The 16,878-nt window shown below is 39.8% G+C and overlaps 1 protein-coding gene across 1 annotated transcript; it reads right to left on the reverse strand.

Moving 5' to 3' along the window:
- Positions 1–2,900: 2,900 nt before the first annotated feature.
- Positions 2,901–16,563, reverse strand: acat2 (acetyl-CoA acetyltransferase 2). Its single transcript, NM_203634.1, is given in 9 exon segments — positions 2,901–3,271; positions 4,784–4,894; positions 6,754–6,908; positions 7,251–7,373; positions 7,462–7,605; positions 9,219–9,336; positions 9,967–10,148; positions 14,422–14,556; positions 16,426–16,563. Coding segments are annotated over 9 exon segments (1,197 nt in total). The 5' UTR covers positions 16,481–16,563; the 3' UTR covers positions 2,901–3,097.
- Between the last annotated feature and the right edge of the window lie 315 nt (positions 16,564–16,878).

Below are 16,878 nucleotides of genomic sequence, written 5' to 3' on the forward strand. Positions count from 1 at the left end.
GTAGGTTGGTCTTGTCTGTGTGGTGTCTATAAGGATAGGTGCTTAGGCCTTCTGTTGAGTGGAGGATGGATGCTTGGAGTTGTGTATTGGGATTATACGGGTTGGGAGCAAGGCACCAGTGTATGTAGTAGATTTGAGACGCTAGGTAGTAGAAGTAGAAGTGTGGCAAGGCTAAGCCTCCATTCTTGACAGTTGCTGTTGGGGGTACCGTTGGCCCAAATAAATGAGGTTATAGTTCTGTTTAGTTTTTTAAAAAGGGATCAAGAGATTGTAAATGGGGTGTTGTGGAATATATACAGGAATTTAGGCAAATATATCCTCTTGATGATGTTCACTCTTCCCCAAAGTGTAAGCGGTAGTTTGTCCCAGGTCTTAAGAACTTGTGACAGGGAGTCCATTATAGGGTCTAAGTTAAGTTGTAGAAGGAGTTGGGGGTCTGGGTGTATCGATATCCCCAGGAATTTAAAGGATGTGACCCATTTCAACTGTGTCTGCTGGGGAGGCAGGATATGGGGGGTAGGGTCAATGCTAAATAGTTGTGATTTTTCCCAGTTAATACAAAGTCCCGAGTATTTGCCAAATTCTTGGACAATAGTTAGCATGGTGGAGAGGGATTCTGAGGGGTCTGCTAAATATATTAAGATATCGTCCACGAAGAGGGACACTTTCTGTTATGTTGGCAAACTGGAGCCCCTTAATGGATGCACACCCCCTTATTGTAATAGCTAAGGGTTCTATCGCCAGTTCAAAGAGGATTGGTGATAGGGGGCACCCTTGTCTGGTTCTCCTGCGGAGTTAGAAGGGGGGGGGAGATGAAATTGTTGACTCTAACCTTAGCGACTGGGGATTTGTAGAGCAGTTTAACCCATTGAATGAATTTGGTGCCCAGGCCAAATCTGGAGCACTTCCCAGAGGTAGTTCCACTCCACCGAGTCGAAGGCTTTCTCTGAGTTGAGTGAGGCCACAACTCTGGATCCTTTGTTGGTATGTGGGAGTTGGAGGTTAGTGAAGAGTCAACGTCCTACCTGGCATGAAGCCTGATTGGTCTGGATGTATTAGATCTTGTATGGCCCGGGTAAGTCTGGTAGCTAGGATTTTTGCCAATATTTTGGCGTCAGTGTTTAAGTGATATTGGGCGATATGAACTACAAAGGGTCACAATGGAATTTTCTAATTGAATAGGTGCATGAACCCCTGCCTTCACCTTCAATAGGCAGAAACATTGAGATTCTGGGGAGCAATCCAGTACTACTTGGCCTTTATCAGATAAATTTGGTATAGACTCCAGTCGGCAATGTTTCAGTTCTACATTGATCTTTTGTCAAGTTGCCAGTTGACATTTATTGTAGACATGAAACATTGCTATTTAAAAAAGATTTCCTTTTTTTCTGTAATAATAAAACCGTAAACTTGCGCTTCATCCAATTAAGCTATAATTAATCAATCCTAGTGGGTTTAATGTTTAAATGCTGTTTAGTAGACTTCAGGTATGATGATCCAAATTACAGAAAGATCCCTTAGCCAGGGATACCAAGCATTCTCAATAATCTGTCCCATACCTGAACCTGATATGATGTAGAGAGTGCTATTCTGAGAGTTTACAGTTGGTCTTCATTTTATTGTCCCCTGCGGTTTTTGAATTCTTTAGCTTTTTATTCAGCAGTTTGACATTTCAGTAGCTATATGGTTGCTAGGGTCTAATTTAACCTAGTGACCAGTGTGAGAAATGCAATGGAAAAGATAATTTTTGGTGTGTTTTCCACCAGTGTTAAAGGTGGAATAAAAGTATCACCAGGTAAACTGCCTGGTTTTGTAGCAGATAATGCTGTGTTTGTTACTGGCTTAGGAAAAGCCAAATGAATAGGTCCCTGGAGTAAATGGAGGGAGAGCAGGAAAGACCCACCATTCCGTACTCCACTTAGTATTTTCAGTTGGCCAGCTGTAGGGAGCTGCCTGATTAGGCTGCAGGTGAGCAGCAAATAAAAGGGCTGTGTGATTACACAGGGGGTTGAGTTGGGGGTTGATTCTTGACTCAGAAGGTCATTCTTAGAGCAGGGCAGGAAGGCTGCCTGCCTGTGTTAGGAACTCCCAGAGGAGCTGGGGGTGCCTCCTGCCACTGCAAGCAGCAGAGGGAGTCGTGACCAAGGTGGATGAGTGCTGAGAGGAGTCAGCAAGGCTTAAGGTGAAGCCTGAGTGTTCACGAGTGTGAATCACTGTGGACGTGTGAAAGTCACTGGGGACAGTGAGAAACCCTGTAAAGGTTCTAGAGTGTGGAAGTAACCCTGGAAGGTGAGAGCCGGGAAGGAGGGACAAATCATAACTCTGAACTGTTTGTGAACTGACTTATCTTTATGTTGGGATGAATTGGCCCTAAATAAACCTGCGTTTTGTCTCTTATGCTCCAGATCCTCTGCATGCCTGCCTACCTACCATTGCTAATTCCCCCAAAATTGCGTGTACAGGCAGTCAGCATGTCACACCAGGCAATGGTTTAAAGGACAGAGATAAGAGAGGATTGCATATCTGAAAGCTGGAAAGAGTCAGAAGACCGCAAATAATTAAACTTTAAAAAATGAAGACAACTAAAAAGTTGCTAGGAATAGGCCTTTCTATAACATCGTAAAAGTTAAGCTGAATCACCCCTTTAAGTAAAATGTTCATGTCATCATGGGCCACGTCTTATATTTAGCAGTGTGTTTGGCCATTGTTGGGAAGCAAAACCATTTGTGTAAGCCTATTAATGCAAATAAAATGTATTAGTAAAGTTTTTATTGTTCTTTACTAAGACATTTCATAGAAGCAGAAGAAAGGAGTTCTACAGAGTGAGCATTTTCCTATAAAAGCCAGTGTAGAGGGCAAAATAAAACCCATCACAATTATTCTATTAACAGCAGTATGTATTAAATAAACACAAATGCTTTTATTGCAAGATTTAAGGTCACAGTGATCATCTAATAAAAGTGGCATCTTGGCTGGACCTCTTCCTGGAATGTTCTTCAACTTGGATTTCACTTGTAGTGCTTTGTGTCCATGTACAAAAAATGCAGATGCACAAGAAAAGACTTGCACTCATTTAGTTATGGCTAATATATACCCTTCAACTGGTTCGTTCAATGCACATGGCTATGCCCATTCCTCCTCCTATGCATAAGGCAGCTACTCCTTTCTTCCCACCAGTTCTTTCTAAGGCATAAAGTAGAGTAACCAAAATACGGCAGCCAGACATTCCAAGAGGGTGACCAAGGGCCACAGCGCCACCTTGACAGTTGACCTGTGTAAAAACAAATGAGGAAATTGAATTGGAAGAACCATTAAGCTTATCAAGTCCACCAATTTGTCTCAAACTATATATTGTGCATCAAATAACCTCTGAACTTGCAGAATGCTCTCTTAAAGTACTGACAGATAGGAAATCCTTTGCACTCAATTTATATAGGACATAAAGACATTCTGTGCATTAAGCTACCAAGAAATGCCCTCCCCTTTAAGCAAAACAGGGATTGTTTGTCCATATATTGCAATATACTTCAAGCTGGCCAACAACGTCAGTCATCCCTGGTCTGGCCAGTCCTACACTCTCTAATCTGATTCATTAAAAATTCTACTGCTTCATTATACATTTTATACAGGGACTGAGTTTTACCTGCAACTCACTTTCAAGGTTAAAACTCCCAAATACCTGCCCTTTTATTGGCAATGTATGAACAAACAATCTCATTTTGGTTGTTTTAAAGGGGAGGTCATTTATAGTAGCTTAATGCATTAAATGCTTACTATATTGATAATGGGAGAGTTCAGAGGATCTCTTGTTGCTGTATGAATTTTGTGGTCAAAGCCTCATTGCACCCCCTCATTTAAAATTTAGTGGGGAGCACAAGTTTTGTTCTACAGTGAAACACTTGCATCACCATGTCAACCAGTTTGGAATTTTAATAACTTTGCAGAAAAGAAAAAAAATTGCAAGTTCTCAAAAGGCCATACGATCTCTTCTACTACTTTGTTTTGGGCTGTTCTTTAGGTATGGGACCTGTTATCCAGAATTCTCGGTTCCTGGAGTTTTCTGGAAAAGGGATCTTTTCCTAATTTGGATCTCCATACCTTAGGTCTACTAAAAAAATCATTTAAATGTTAAACTAAATAGGACTGTTTTGCCTCAAATAAGGATTAATTATATCTTAGTTGGGATCAAGTACAAGGTACTGTTTTATTACTACAGCGATAAAGGAAATTATTTTAAAAATTTGGTTTGAATAAAATGGAGTCTATAGGAGATGGCCTTTCAGAGCTTTCTGGATAGCGGGTTTCCGGATTACAGATCTTATACTTGTACTGGTTTGTATTTGAAGAATGAATGGCAAACACCTTCTCTCCCTGATGTTCTACAGCTCTGTGTTCAGGAGGGGCAGGCTGGGGTATCTAATAGGATTCCCCTGGGTGTGGTGCTTTTGGGCCCAAAATTAAAGGCACAGCCTAATAAGCCCCTGCAAGTCCCTGCCCACCTGAGTCTGCTGCGCCCATCATCCAGATCAGGTTAAAAAATCTGATGTGTTCAGTCTGTAAAATCAGTGACTAATATGGGAAGGGGCGCACCAAAGCTCTAGTTACCACAGCTACAGTGTGTCACAAATCAGTGAAGGCACCCATCAGGAATTACTCAAAGAAACAAAACTTCACCACTGCTTATTGAATATAACCCAAAAAATATCATCTCCCCCCCCCCAGCTGTTATACATAGGTAGATAATATGTGCCACAACTATAGCATTCAATCAGGCAAAACTTACTTTTTCTGGGTTAAGGCCCAAGTCTTTAACCACAGCCACAGCCTGAGCTGCAAAGGCCTCGTTGATTTCAAATAAGTCAACCTCATCAAGGCTCCAGCCTGCCTTCTCAACCTATCATGAATAACAGAGGTAAAGAAGAGAACTGCTGAAAAATAAAGTCATTGGTGCTACTGCCATAAGCCTCATCCATTTCTTTTTTCTTTATTTATTATTTAATTAAAAGGAAATAATAAAAACCATTTTAAAAGTTCAATATAAGTTCCACTTCTAAAAGACAGATTTCTAAAAGAAAATGATAGCGATACTATCTTAAGTTAGGGGGACATATTTTTCACTCCCAGTGGTACAGTCCCCCATCATGTGTTCTTGGGTGATTGTGACACAGGACATGTAAATGGCAGCTTGCCTTGTGAGCGGCCCAATGACACATTTACACATACATTGGAAACATATTCATACCATACAGGAGTATAACTGAATGACGGTTTTGCTGTTAGGGGTCAGTGAAGTTCAGAGACATTGTCTGTGTGTTGGATGAATTGCTACCCTTGCCTTGGTCCAGCTCTAAGAATGCTGCATTTGTTCTATGCCCCACCCCCTTTATTTGGCAAAAGGAAGAATTCCAGAAAAGCTTAAAGACTTAAAGGAACTATTCAGTGTAAAAATAAAACTGGGTAAATAGCCTGTGCAGAACAAAAACATTTTCAATACAGTAAGCCAAAAATGTAACTTATAAAGGGTGAAGTTAATGGATATCTAACTTAAAAGAGAACTAAATTCTAAAAATGAATATGGCTAAAAATGACATGTTTTATATACTGAAATTACTGCACCAGCCTAAACTTTCAGCATCTCAGTAGCAGCAATGATCCAGGACTTCAAACTTGTCACAGGAGCTCCCCATCCTGGAAAGTGTCAATGACATTCACATGCTCAGTGGGCTCTGGGCAGCTGTTGCTTAGGGGTTGTCGCAAATTATCAAGCAGAAGATGACATTTGTCTGTCATATAAGCTGATGCTACAGGGCTGATTATTAAGTTCTGATGCTAATTGCACTGGTATCTGAGCTGCCATGTAGTAATTATCTGTAGTAATTACCAATTAGCCTTATATTGTGACTAAGCACAGGTAACTGACAGCAGCACAGAGTATGTGCTGGGAATCAGCAAAAAAGAAGATGGGAGGCTACTGGGGGTAATTCAGAGGCACAGATCTTTCCTTCTAAAAGCAGGGCTGGTACAGAAGCACAAAACATGTACAACATTTCTGCCCTGCTTCTTTAGTTAAACTTTAGTTCTCACTTAATAGCCAGAACACAACTTCCTCCTTTGTATCTCATTCTCATCTAACCTGTTAGTCAGTCAATGACTTGAAGGGGGACCAATTATTATTAACATTTATTTATAAAGCGCCAACATATTCTGCAGTGCTGTACAATAAGTCGTTTCATACACTGGACATACAGAGTAACATATAAAGCAATCAATAACTGATACAAGAGGTGAAGAGAGCCCTGCCCAAAAGAGCTTACAATCTACAAGGACCAATGGGACATAACTGAACTGGCTACTAAAATAGACAATGCTGATCATTTACCGATAACGGTCTCTATGCGTGTTTTAGCTGAGGCAATTCTCAGTATTGTCTATGGCAAGGTATTTTCTGGCATTTAGTAGCCATGACAAGTAGCTGCTACTAAGTAGCTCCATGTGTCTTCACCCAAAAAGTCCCATATGGCCCCCCTTCAAGTCGCTGACTACTAACAAAGTAAGAGAGCTGCAGAGGAGAATGTGTTCAGGCTATTACGTTAGACATCTGCTCATCCAAGTGGAGTGAAATAGTAAGTGGCAAAGCAGTTGTTAATAAAAACATTTATATATAAATAGCAATAAATAATCCAACAATCCTGAAATGCATTTCTCAGAAAACCAAAACCATTAGCAATATCTTAATAGCACTTGATTACTCACTGCTTTTCTAATTGCTGCAATAGGTCCAACTCCCATGATGGAGGGATCCAAGCCTACTTGCGCTGAGGAGACTATGTGTGCCATTGGGACCAGACCCCTGCGTCTTGCTTCTGACTCCTTTATTAGAATTACAGCTGCTGCTCCATCATTGATCCCTGGAAAAGATGGTTACAGGGAACTGAAATCTTTAGAGTGTTTGAAATGCATGTGTGCTAGATTATTATGCTGAGAGCTGTGTCCTCCTTTTCTCTATGAGACTGGAAAGGCAGAGCACCAGTGCAGGACAAAGACAGGTTTTATTTTGTGGACATGCTGATTGATAACTGCAGGCCAGCAAAAAATGAAGGAGCAGGATATGACATGGTCAAACTCCTCAGAAATGAACTGTATAAGGTGGGACACTTTTTTAAGGTTTCCTTTCAACAGCAGTTGCCTGTAAATCAATATGAGAATACCTCCAAGTCTAGTTTATCTTATTCCACCCAAAATTTACTGACCCGAGGCATTAGCTGGAGTAACTGTTCCACTTCCATCCTTCAGAAAATATGGCTTTAATTTGGACATTGCTTCTACGTTGCTTCCATGTCGGGGGAATTCATCAACTTTTACTTCCACGGGGCCTGCAAAGATGGGGTTATTTTTAGCTGGTTTGAAATTTCACCCACACCATGAGAATCTGAAGGTTTTATTGATCCATGATGTACATACCTTTTCTGGAAGGAACTGTAACAGGAACAATCTCTTTATCAAAATAACCAGCTTTTTGTGCTGCCTCAGTTCTGTTTTGTGACTGTACTGCAAGCAGATCCTGTTCCTCTCTGGTAACTTTCCATTGTTTGGCCACATTTTCAGCTGCAACATGTAGACAAAGTCAGACATACATGAACTGATACATGATCTCACTTACTAGCACAGGATCTGTGTGAGCATGACATGTGAAACCATCGTTATTGCTTTCTACTATACAAGATTAGACTTCCTTACTCAGGACACAGTAAGTAGCCAAATATACAAGAAAAGTCTCTGGCGCCACCATGAAAGACTATTATTACCCTTCTTAGGATAACTATACACACAAGATACATTTAATCTTTAAATTAACATTTTGTATTATATAGAAATTTATAGTGTGAGACAATCTGCAACTGGTTTTCATTTTTTATTATTTGTGGTTTTTCAGTTATTTAGCGTTTCGTTCAGCACCTCTCCAGTTTGGAAAGTCAGCAGCTATCTGGTTGCTGGGGTCTTGTTTACCTTAGCAACCAGGCAGTGGTTTGAATGAGCGACTTGAATATGAATAGGAGGAGGCCTGAATAGAAAGATGAGGAATAAAAAGTAAAAACACCAATACAAATGTAAACTCACAGAGCAATAGTTTTTTTAGGTGCCAGGGCCAGTGACCCCCATTTGAAAGCTGGAAAGATGTAGAAGAAGGCAAATAATAATAAAAAAAAAACAAACTATAAAAATAAATAATGAAGACCAATTGCAAAGTTGCTAGTAACAGTACATTCTACAATATATTGAAAGTTAACTTAAAGGTGAACCACCCCTTTAAGCCTTCTGACATCACAACACTCATTTACCCTGTTAAGCAGCAAATTAATTATCTATTCTTAAGCTGGGCAGTGCGTCAGTTGACCACTCCTGGTATTACACTGCTCTTTGCAATTGGCTAGTGGCAATTAAATCACAAACAGCTAATCCTGTGACCAGAAGACCCCATACTGAAAGGGTAAAACCAAAGAGGAAAACATTTAGAAAGTTTAGTTGGGTTCATTATTGTTCAGGAATCCAGTGATGCTACTGAAGCATAAGGGAAGCATGGAGGTATTAATGGAGTTACATGGTCTTGGTCAATATAAATTGTGTCTAAAAGAAAATATAATTCTAAGCAACTCCAATATGAATTTATTATACATTTTTAGTGCTTTAGAAATTATTGGTAAATGTAATTGCTATAGAAAGCAGCATTTGTTGAACTCCTGGTTGTTACTTTTTAAACAATGTTGAAAAAGTCAGTCTCCTCCAGCAAGGCAGGTCTGTCAGTCTGCTGCCTTGTGTTACATTGCTTCAAATGCAGAGACAGAGAATAGAAAAGGACTGACAAACACTGCTTTTAATTACAGTTAATTACAATTCATTAGGCCAAATTTTATTTTTGGGGTTGAGATGTCCTGTAAGTGCTAAATGTTACCAATTTCTGCTGTATAATTTATACTAAAGTCTGAAGATCTTTGGTATAAATATCTGCTTTAGAATGATACCTAGGTCTCACCCACCCACAATCCAGTCAACCTAAAGAACAGAAAGTTGAATTAACTTATTTGTAAGCTATTAAACATACATGGGCAAAACAATATAAAAAATGATTTTAGCTAAGAGAAATCTGGTAAAAAAACATACATACAAATTCACGCACACATATGGAAAGATCAAAAGAACTATAAATGAGAGCTTCTCACCAGTAATTCCCATGTGATACTTGTAAAAAGCATCATTTAGTCCATCACACATTATGCTGTCCTGCAAGGAGACATCACCAGCTTTAACCCCAGCTCTCATGTGCACTAAATGTGGAGCCTGAAATAAAAAATGTAAGGAGTCAGATCTTAGTAATATGGAAGCCTGTCCTTTTACAAGTCAATCTATTCACATCTTGTTATTGTCTATTTAATTCAACATTCATGAACTGCATCTAATATTTCTTTGAAGTCTCGACTGCCCAATACTGGCATTCTGTTTGGCGATAGTCTGTTTTCTTCCCTTTTAACGGACATTTGAAAAATAAATAAATACATTTTCTTCATTCAAAGGTTATTACATTTATAAAAAAAATAGCTAAAAAGAAACCACTTTTACATCAAATAGCAAGTGTTACCAAATGGCTGTAGTTACAAAGGCTGATTTGTGCTGCCTATAAAACATTAAGGGCAGTGGCACACGGGGAGACAAGTCGCCTGTGATCTTCACTATTGAGGACGAATAATCTCCCCCACATGCCATCCCACCGGCTAGAATGTAAATCGCTAGTGGGATGGTATACATATCACTTCGCCTTCGCCTCGCAAGGAAACTTCGGAAAACCGAAGCGGTGTGTATACCATCCCACCGGCAATTTACATGGGATACAGGCAATGTAAGGTATTGTAGAGATTACAACAGACACACAAAAAGATAAAGAAATCTGAAGAACCCAGGTACATTTCTCACCTGACTCATGCTCTCCATACCTCCCGCCACAACAATATCAGCCTCCCCGGTCTTTATAGACTGAGCCCCCAAGCTCACTGCCTTTAGACCAGACCCACATATCATTTGGCAGCTCCATGCTGGAATACTGTAAGGGACCCCTGCAGCTACGCTGGCTTGTCGAGCTGGGTTCTGTCCTGCACCTGTAACATATAAATTTCAAATATATAAGGAACAATACTATTTTTGACTTTATTATTATTAAATGGATAGTTCACCTTTAAATTATTTTTTTGCATGTAACAGAATGACCTATTCTAATCAACTTTTCACTTGTTCTTCATTGTTAATTTTTTATAGCTTTTGAATTAATAGGCTTCCACTTCTGTCTCTTCCCAGCTTTCAAATGGGGGTCACTGACCCCATCAGCCAGGGCTGGAACTAGGGGTAGGCAGAAGAGGCACCTGCCTAAGGCGCAACAGTGAAGGGGCGCTAGACAGGTACTCTGTTGCCAACCTCTAGTTGGTGTTCTCCCAACATTTAATTTCTTTCCCGGTGCTCGCTCCCTGCATAGCATCTCCACAGTAGCTCCCTCCACTAGCGGTGTCCCTGATTGCGTGCACGCCTAGGGCACCCCGCCGACTTGGCCCACCTCTGCCAGCAGCCAAAAACTATTGCTCTGTGAGGCTACAATTTTATTGTTATTGTTTATTTTTATTACCTATGATTCTATTCACTCCTGCTGTAAATCCAAACTGGATAGGTGCTGAGCAAAAAGATAAATAATTCAAAACCCACAAAAAATAAAAAATGAAGACTAATTGCAAACTGGTTAAAAAGTATAAAGGTTCAAAAGTTAAACAACCCCTTTAACATGTATTTATAAAGCACCAAATATTCTGCACTGCTGTAAAATAAATAGGTCTATATACTAAACATACAGATCTACAAATAAAAGTGTTTACCAATATAAGAGAAAAGGAGGACCTTACAATCTAAAATTCTAATACAGGTTTTCCAGATAAGGGATCTTTCTGTAATTTGGATCTCCACAATTTAAGTCTGCTAAAAATCATTTAAATATTGAATAAACCCAATGGGCTTGTTTTGCCTCCAATAAGGATTAATTATATCTTAGTTGGGATCAAGTACAAGGTACTGTTTTATTATTACAGAGAAAGAATCATTTTTAAAAATTAGAATTATTTGCTTATAATGGAGTCTATGTGAGATGGCCTGTCTGTAATTCGGAACTTTCTGGATAATGGGTTTCTGGATAAGGGATCCCATACCTGTAATACAGTGTTCCATCAATATATCACCAGCATTCCAAAAATGCCATGCTAAAAAGCATTGTATTATAATGAGGGGACATTGAAGTAAACTTCTATACATTGTTTTCTCTTTACAGCACCACCCTTAATAGGAAACTTATAGCAATTAAATGCCACCCTCCTGTAGTGCCACATACTTTATTAAGACCAGTTTGACCTGCATTTTAAGTTGGCACAATATCAAAGTTGCATTGTAATTTGAATAATTTGAATAATAGTTTCTAGAATAAGCTGTAATGATTGTTTATTACAAGTGGTTTGAGACATGCTGCAGCAGGCCCAGACAAAATAGGCCCTGGCATTTCAAGTACACAGAGGCCCAAACAGCCCCTGCCAGCCCACTAAATAATGGCAGTCTATGGCATCTTACAGCAGCCCATCTGGTATTTTCCGGAACCTACAAAGTGCCAAACTGGGAGCTACAGACAAGTGTGTTTGCCACTAAAACGAATAAAAAACAGGTAGTGATGGGGAAGGTGATTGCTGTTTTTTTAACTCTCGCTACTTTCCATGTTATAGTTAACATGCTAACTTGCAGTAAAGCTCTACAATGACCCAGTAATCTTCTCCTGTTTATCTGTGTTCCTCTAGCACGGGCCAAGTGTGGCTGAAATGCTCCTCTCTCTGGGGAGGAATGAGTGTCAGAGTTGCTGTGTTCCTATTAAGGGTTAGTACCCTGCTTAAGCATAGTCACAGACCTTACTGTCTCATTCCAGGTGTTCCTGGCAGAGTACAAAGACACAAAAAAACTGTGTGCCATAAAGACCCTCAAAAAGGAGAAAATTATTGCCAGGAATCATATCAATGGGTGTCACTATTTCTCTGCTCTCTGTGATCTCCTGATATCTTTAATTTTTTTTATAATTACAGGTATGGGATCCCTTATCCGGAAACCCATTATCCAGATGTGTATTGCTGCTTTAAAGGAAAACTATACCCCCAAACAAAGTAGGTTTCTCTAAAAATATATTGCATAAACAAGCTCATATGTAAAACCCCTGCTTCAGCTAAATAAACCATTTTCATACAAATATACATTTTTAGTAGTATGTGCTATTGGGTAATCCCAAATAGAAAATTGGCATTTTAAGAATTAAAATTAATTAAGGGCTGCTTCATAGGATTCACAGTGCACACAAACAAGCCTAGGCACACATACATGCTAGGCCCCATCAGCCAATAAATGGACAGAGTTCTGCCTTTTGGCTCCATACTACTTCCTTTTACAGTTAGAGCTGCATTATTTCCTGTCAGCTGATCTCTGAGGGAGCACACAGCCCATCACTAAATGGGGGGGCTCAAGGGAAAGGATGTAAAAGGGCAATATTTTCTGATATATATATTCCAGTTTGGCAAGGTTCTTTAATAGGTCACTTAACATAATATACAGGCCCGGATTTGTGGCGAGGCCACAAAGACCCGGGCCTAGGGTTAGTTGCGTATTCATTCTGAGGGTATTGTTTTCCTTTAAAGGAGAATAAAAGTCAAAATTTAAAAAGCATACTGCCCAATAGTCCTCCTATTGTTTAGTAAAAACGCCACACTTTTGGCTCACCTAATCAAATATTTACTCAGTCACACTTACTTCACATTTTCTAGAACAGGCAGCCATCTCTAAAAAGGTATTCTCCCTTCCTTTCCCTCCTTGCTTCATACTGCACATGTGTTTCATTGTCCTTTAAACAAGGTGTAAAATGGTCTTTTTCTCCTGTGTAGGCTTCATGTGGTGACAGTTTTATATTCTCTCCCCCCAGTGTTTTTTAAGGAGAAGTGAATCTTGCAGAAGGTTGCCAGCACAGAACACCCATTCCTGGTTTCTTTTTGTAATGGAATATCTCCCTGGAGGTGATTTTATAAATAAAAATAAAACACGATATCCACAAATCCTATACCCCCCACCCTCCTAATTTCTACAACAGTCACCTTTTCTTATCCCTGCCCCCAAGCACAAATTGCATTCCAATTCCCCTTCTTGTTTTCTGTGGTTCTTTTATTTTTTTTTCCTACTCCTACCCCTACTCACCCCGCCAGTAAAAAGGCAATCAAAAGGCAGCACCGGTGTTTTGCCATCTTGTAATTATAATTATTCCTGAGTGAATTATTAGAATTCCTTCACTCAGATATGCTGTGAGATTATGTGTGTACTTGCGCATGCATGAGCATACCCTTCTCTCCTGTCTGCCCCATCAAGTGCCACTCTCTCCCTATTCTCCAAACTTTCCCTAGTCTTGTTTCAGTTTTCCCCTTTGATAACATATTTCTTCATATGTAGAGGGAGGCCCCTATGGAATTTGCCCAAACTCACAGATGGCCAGTCTGGGCCTGTGTTGAGAAATTCTATTCTAAAGATGCCATGCTTAATGTGCAGTATTATAAGGAGGGGGAATTGAACTAAACTGTTATAGAGTAGCCAGGAATTGTGCAAGTTGACAACAGGTCAATCTGTGGACTTTCAGCTCCTGCTTAAATGCAAATAGAACTCAGATAGGCCAATAAACTCAATGTCAGCTAATCTGATTATTTTAGGTATGTAAAAGCTCAAAGCCCTATAAACACCCGTTGCTAGGCGCAGATTTGTGGCGAGGCCACAAAGGCCCGGACCTAGGGCGGCAAAAATTTAGGGGCGGCATGACGCCCCACTGCACGAATGTTTTGCTCCCATACAGAGCAATGGGGACCTCTCCTCACTGCTCCGTATGAGTTTAAATTGGTGCCGACCGAATGCGCATGCGTGTGCTCACGGAGGGGCTTGACCTTGGGGCACCCGGATGAGAAATCCGGCGCTGACCAATAGGGAACTGTACTTCCCAATAGCTGGATATGGGAGTTTTATTACCCCTGCTCTATATGCTTCCATCTACCCTCATGCAAAACATATAACAATTAGGCGTATATGTATCATGCTGTGTAAAACGTAGAGTGAAGTATTACCGGTGATGTTGCCTAAGGCAACCAATCAGCAATTTCAACAGTAAGAAAACCAAAGTAAAGCACCTGATTGGCTGCTATGAGCAACATCACCGGTAATGTTTCACTCCACTTTAAGGGTATACAACTAATTGGAGCATTCACTGTTTGGTGCAAAATTTATAGGTAGATGATTTGTCAGTTAACTGGATGTTCTCCTTGGCAGTTTATTTACCTGCAGTCAGAACTTGGCCAAATATCACTTCGGAGACTTCTTGTGGTTGAATTGCAGCTCTTTTCAGAACCTCCTTGATAACAGTAGAGCCCAAGGTATGGGCAGGTAAGGTCGATAGGGCACCGTTAAAGGAACCTAGCAAAAAAGAACAACTTATGAATGTATTTAAATTAATATAGCATTTAAATTTTGGTATATATTGTAATTGTTTACCTCATGATAACGCAGGAGGAGCTTTATACAACAAATGTGCACTCATTGCCTTTAAATAATGCTATGGTGTATGTACCACAAAAGTGGTAAATCCTATGTAAAACTTATGTAAAACTTACACCAGGTACCTGTTTACATTAGCATTAATACACCCTTTACATTTATTTCTCATAGGACCTCAATAGGAATACAACTTATAAATGTGTGAATGTGTGTCTACCTATATAGCTTTACTGTCTGAGAGATTAGACTACACCTGTAGTCCTGTAGACTGGAAAATAAATTGCAGAGGGATTGAATAGAAAAGGAATAAAAAGTATCAATAATAATAAACTGTAAGCTTACAAAGCAATAATTTTTGGCTGTCGGGTCAGTGACCACCATAGGCATTCTATTTTATACCATACCAACAGTTTACTTTAAGGTGAACCAACCCTATATTTTCTACAAAACAGCTAAGAAACCATAAAGGGAATTCTGCATTACAGGATAATTCCCAGGGATGATACTAAAATATGCACTACTCCCATAGGAAGGCAGCACAGGCATACAAAGGAATTGTCCCCCTTATATTGCAATCTTAAAGCAACAGTAACACTAATATTTTGTTTGCTATACTTGCGTTACTTTCAAAATGTATGCTGTAAATAAAATTATTACATGTTATTCTGTAGGGTAGCAAAGTGGTACAAGTTTGTATAAAGTGTATTTTGCCCTGAAGAGAAAGTTTCTTTAACGTTTTCACATAGCCAGCAAAATCACTCATGAAAAATAAAAAAAAAGCCTGGGAACTAGCCAAACTCCACTCCACTCCCTTCCATACACAACCCGAACAAACTGTGTTGAAATCAGCCAATCAAAGCCTAGTCTTTTATAAGGCTTTACTTTGCCAAGCAATCCCAGTACTGAGCAGAGCTCTGGCACATTACCATCTATCCAATCATGAAGCAGTCCCCTGATATGGTTCTACCCTGCCCAGCCAATCAGAAGGAGAGTTACCAGTGGACCCGTATGAGAGTCATTACTCCTCCCACCGTTCCACATGGAGCTGTTGTACTGTTAGTCATAGAGTAGAATCCTCTGCCTTACTGGCTGCAGCTGCGTTGCTAGCACCAGGATTCCCAGCTACACAAAGCTACCAGCTGGAGTTTAGAAGCTGCAGAGGGTTTGGAACAGCAGCATAGTGAGCAGCATATACTAAAGATACAGTAAATGAGTGCATTTTTAAATGAGCATTATTCCCAAAATACCTATTGTGCCCCTAGCTGACATGGGAGTAGTTTTCCTACTTTCACAGTAACACTATCTGTTCTGCTCACATCTCTCATATACAAGCCTAGCTTTCACTACCGAATATTTGTGTCTATAAAATACTAACCCAGCCACTAAATAGTTAAAGGTGACTTTGCAGTTCAAAATCAGTGATCAGTGAAGGTGCTGTAGAACTACAACTCCCAGAATCCTGCGAAGCCCCTTCGCCCTCAGCAGAACAACTGCACACACTTAAAATAGTAATAAGTGCAATACATGCCTATATATATATATATATATATATATATGTATGACTATATATATATATATATATATATATATATATAATTTAATCCTAATATTAAAGAAAACAGAGCTCAAGAAGGCCCATGAAAAGAAACATTATAATAATAGCAACTCACATAAAAAGCAACAGCATACTGTAAGAGTGCATCACATTTCTAACATGTGCCATTATACATACATACATACATACATACATCCTTAACAACCCAGGTGTCGTGTTTCGCTGTTGCTTACCTATAGGGGTGCGGGCTGCAGATACAATGGCCACTCTTTCCTCTCTTGAGCTCATACTGGCGTCTCCAGGCGGTGCCACTCACCAAAACCGTAAACCTACAGCTCCAACACCCGCAGCTTCTAATGCAGCTGTGTGCGGTGACAATGCCCCTCTGCTGTCAAGTTCCGAGCCCAGGGAAACCCTACAGATGACATCACGGTACCATGTGACCAGGCAGATCATGTGGGAGGGCGTTGCAATCTCTCAAGCAGGAAGTAAGGAATCAGGAAAATGATTGCTAATACTATATGAGGAGTGCTTGGTAGTGTTGATGAATTAGTTTATTGACGTTAATTGTATTATATTCTATATATAATAAAATATATTTTTCTGTAAATAAAGTGTCATTTAATGAACAGATCACATTTTCTCAGGAGGAGTAATGTGGGCACATTATTTGGGACTTAGGATCA

Source organism: Xenopus tropicalis, chromosome 5, assembly GCF_000004195.4.
Source record: "Xenopus tropicalis strain Nigerian chromosome 5, UCB_Xtro_10.0, whole genome shotgun sequence".
Classification (NCBI taxonomy): Eukaryota; Metazoa; Chordata; class Amphibia; order Anura; family Pipidae; genus Xenopus; species Xenopus tropicalis.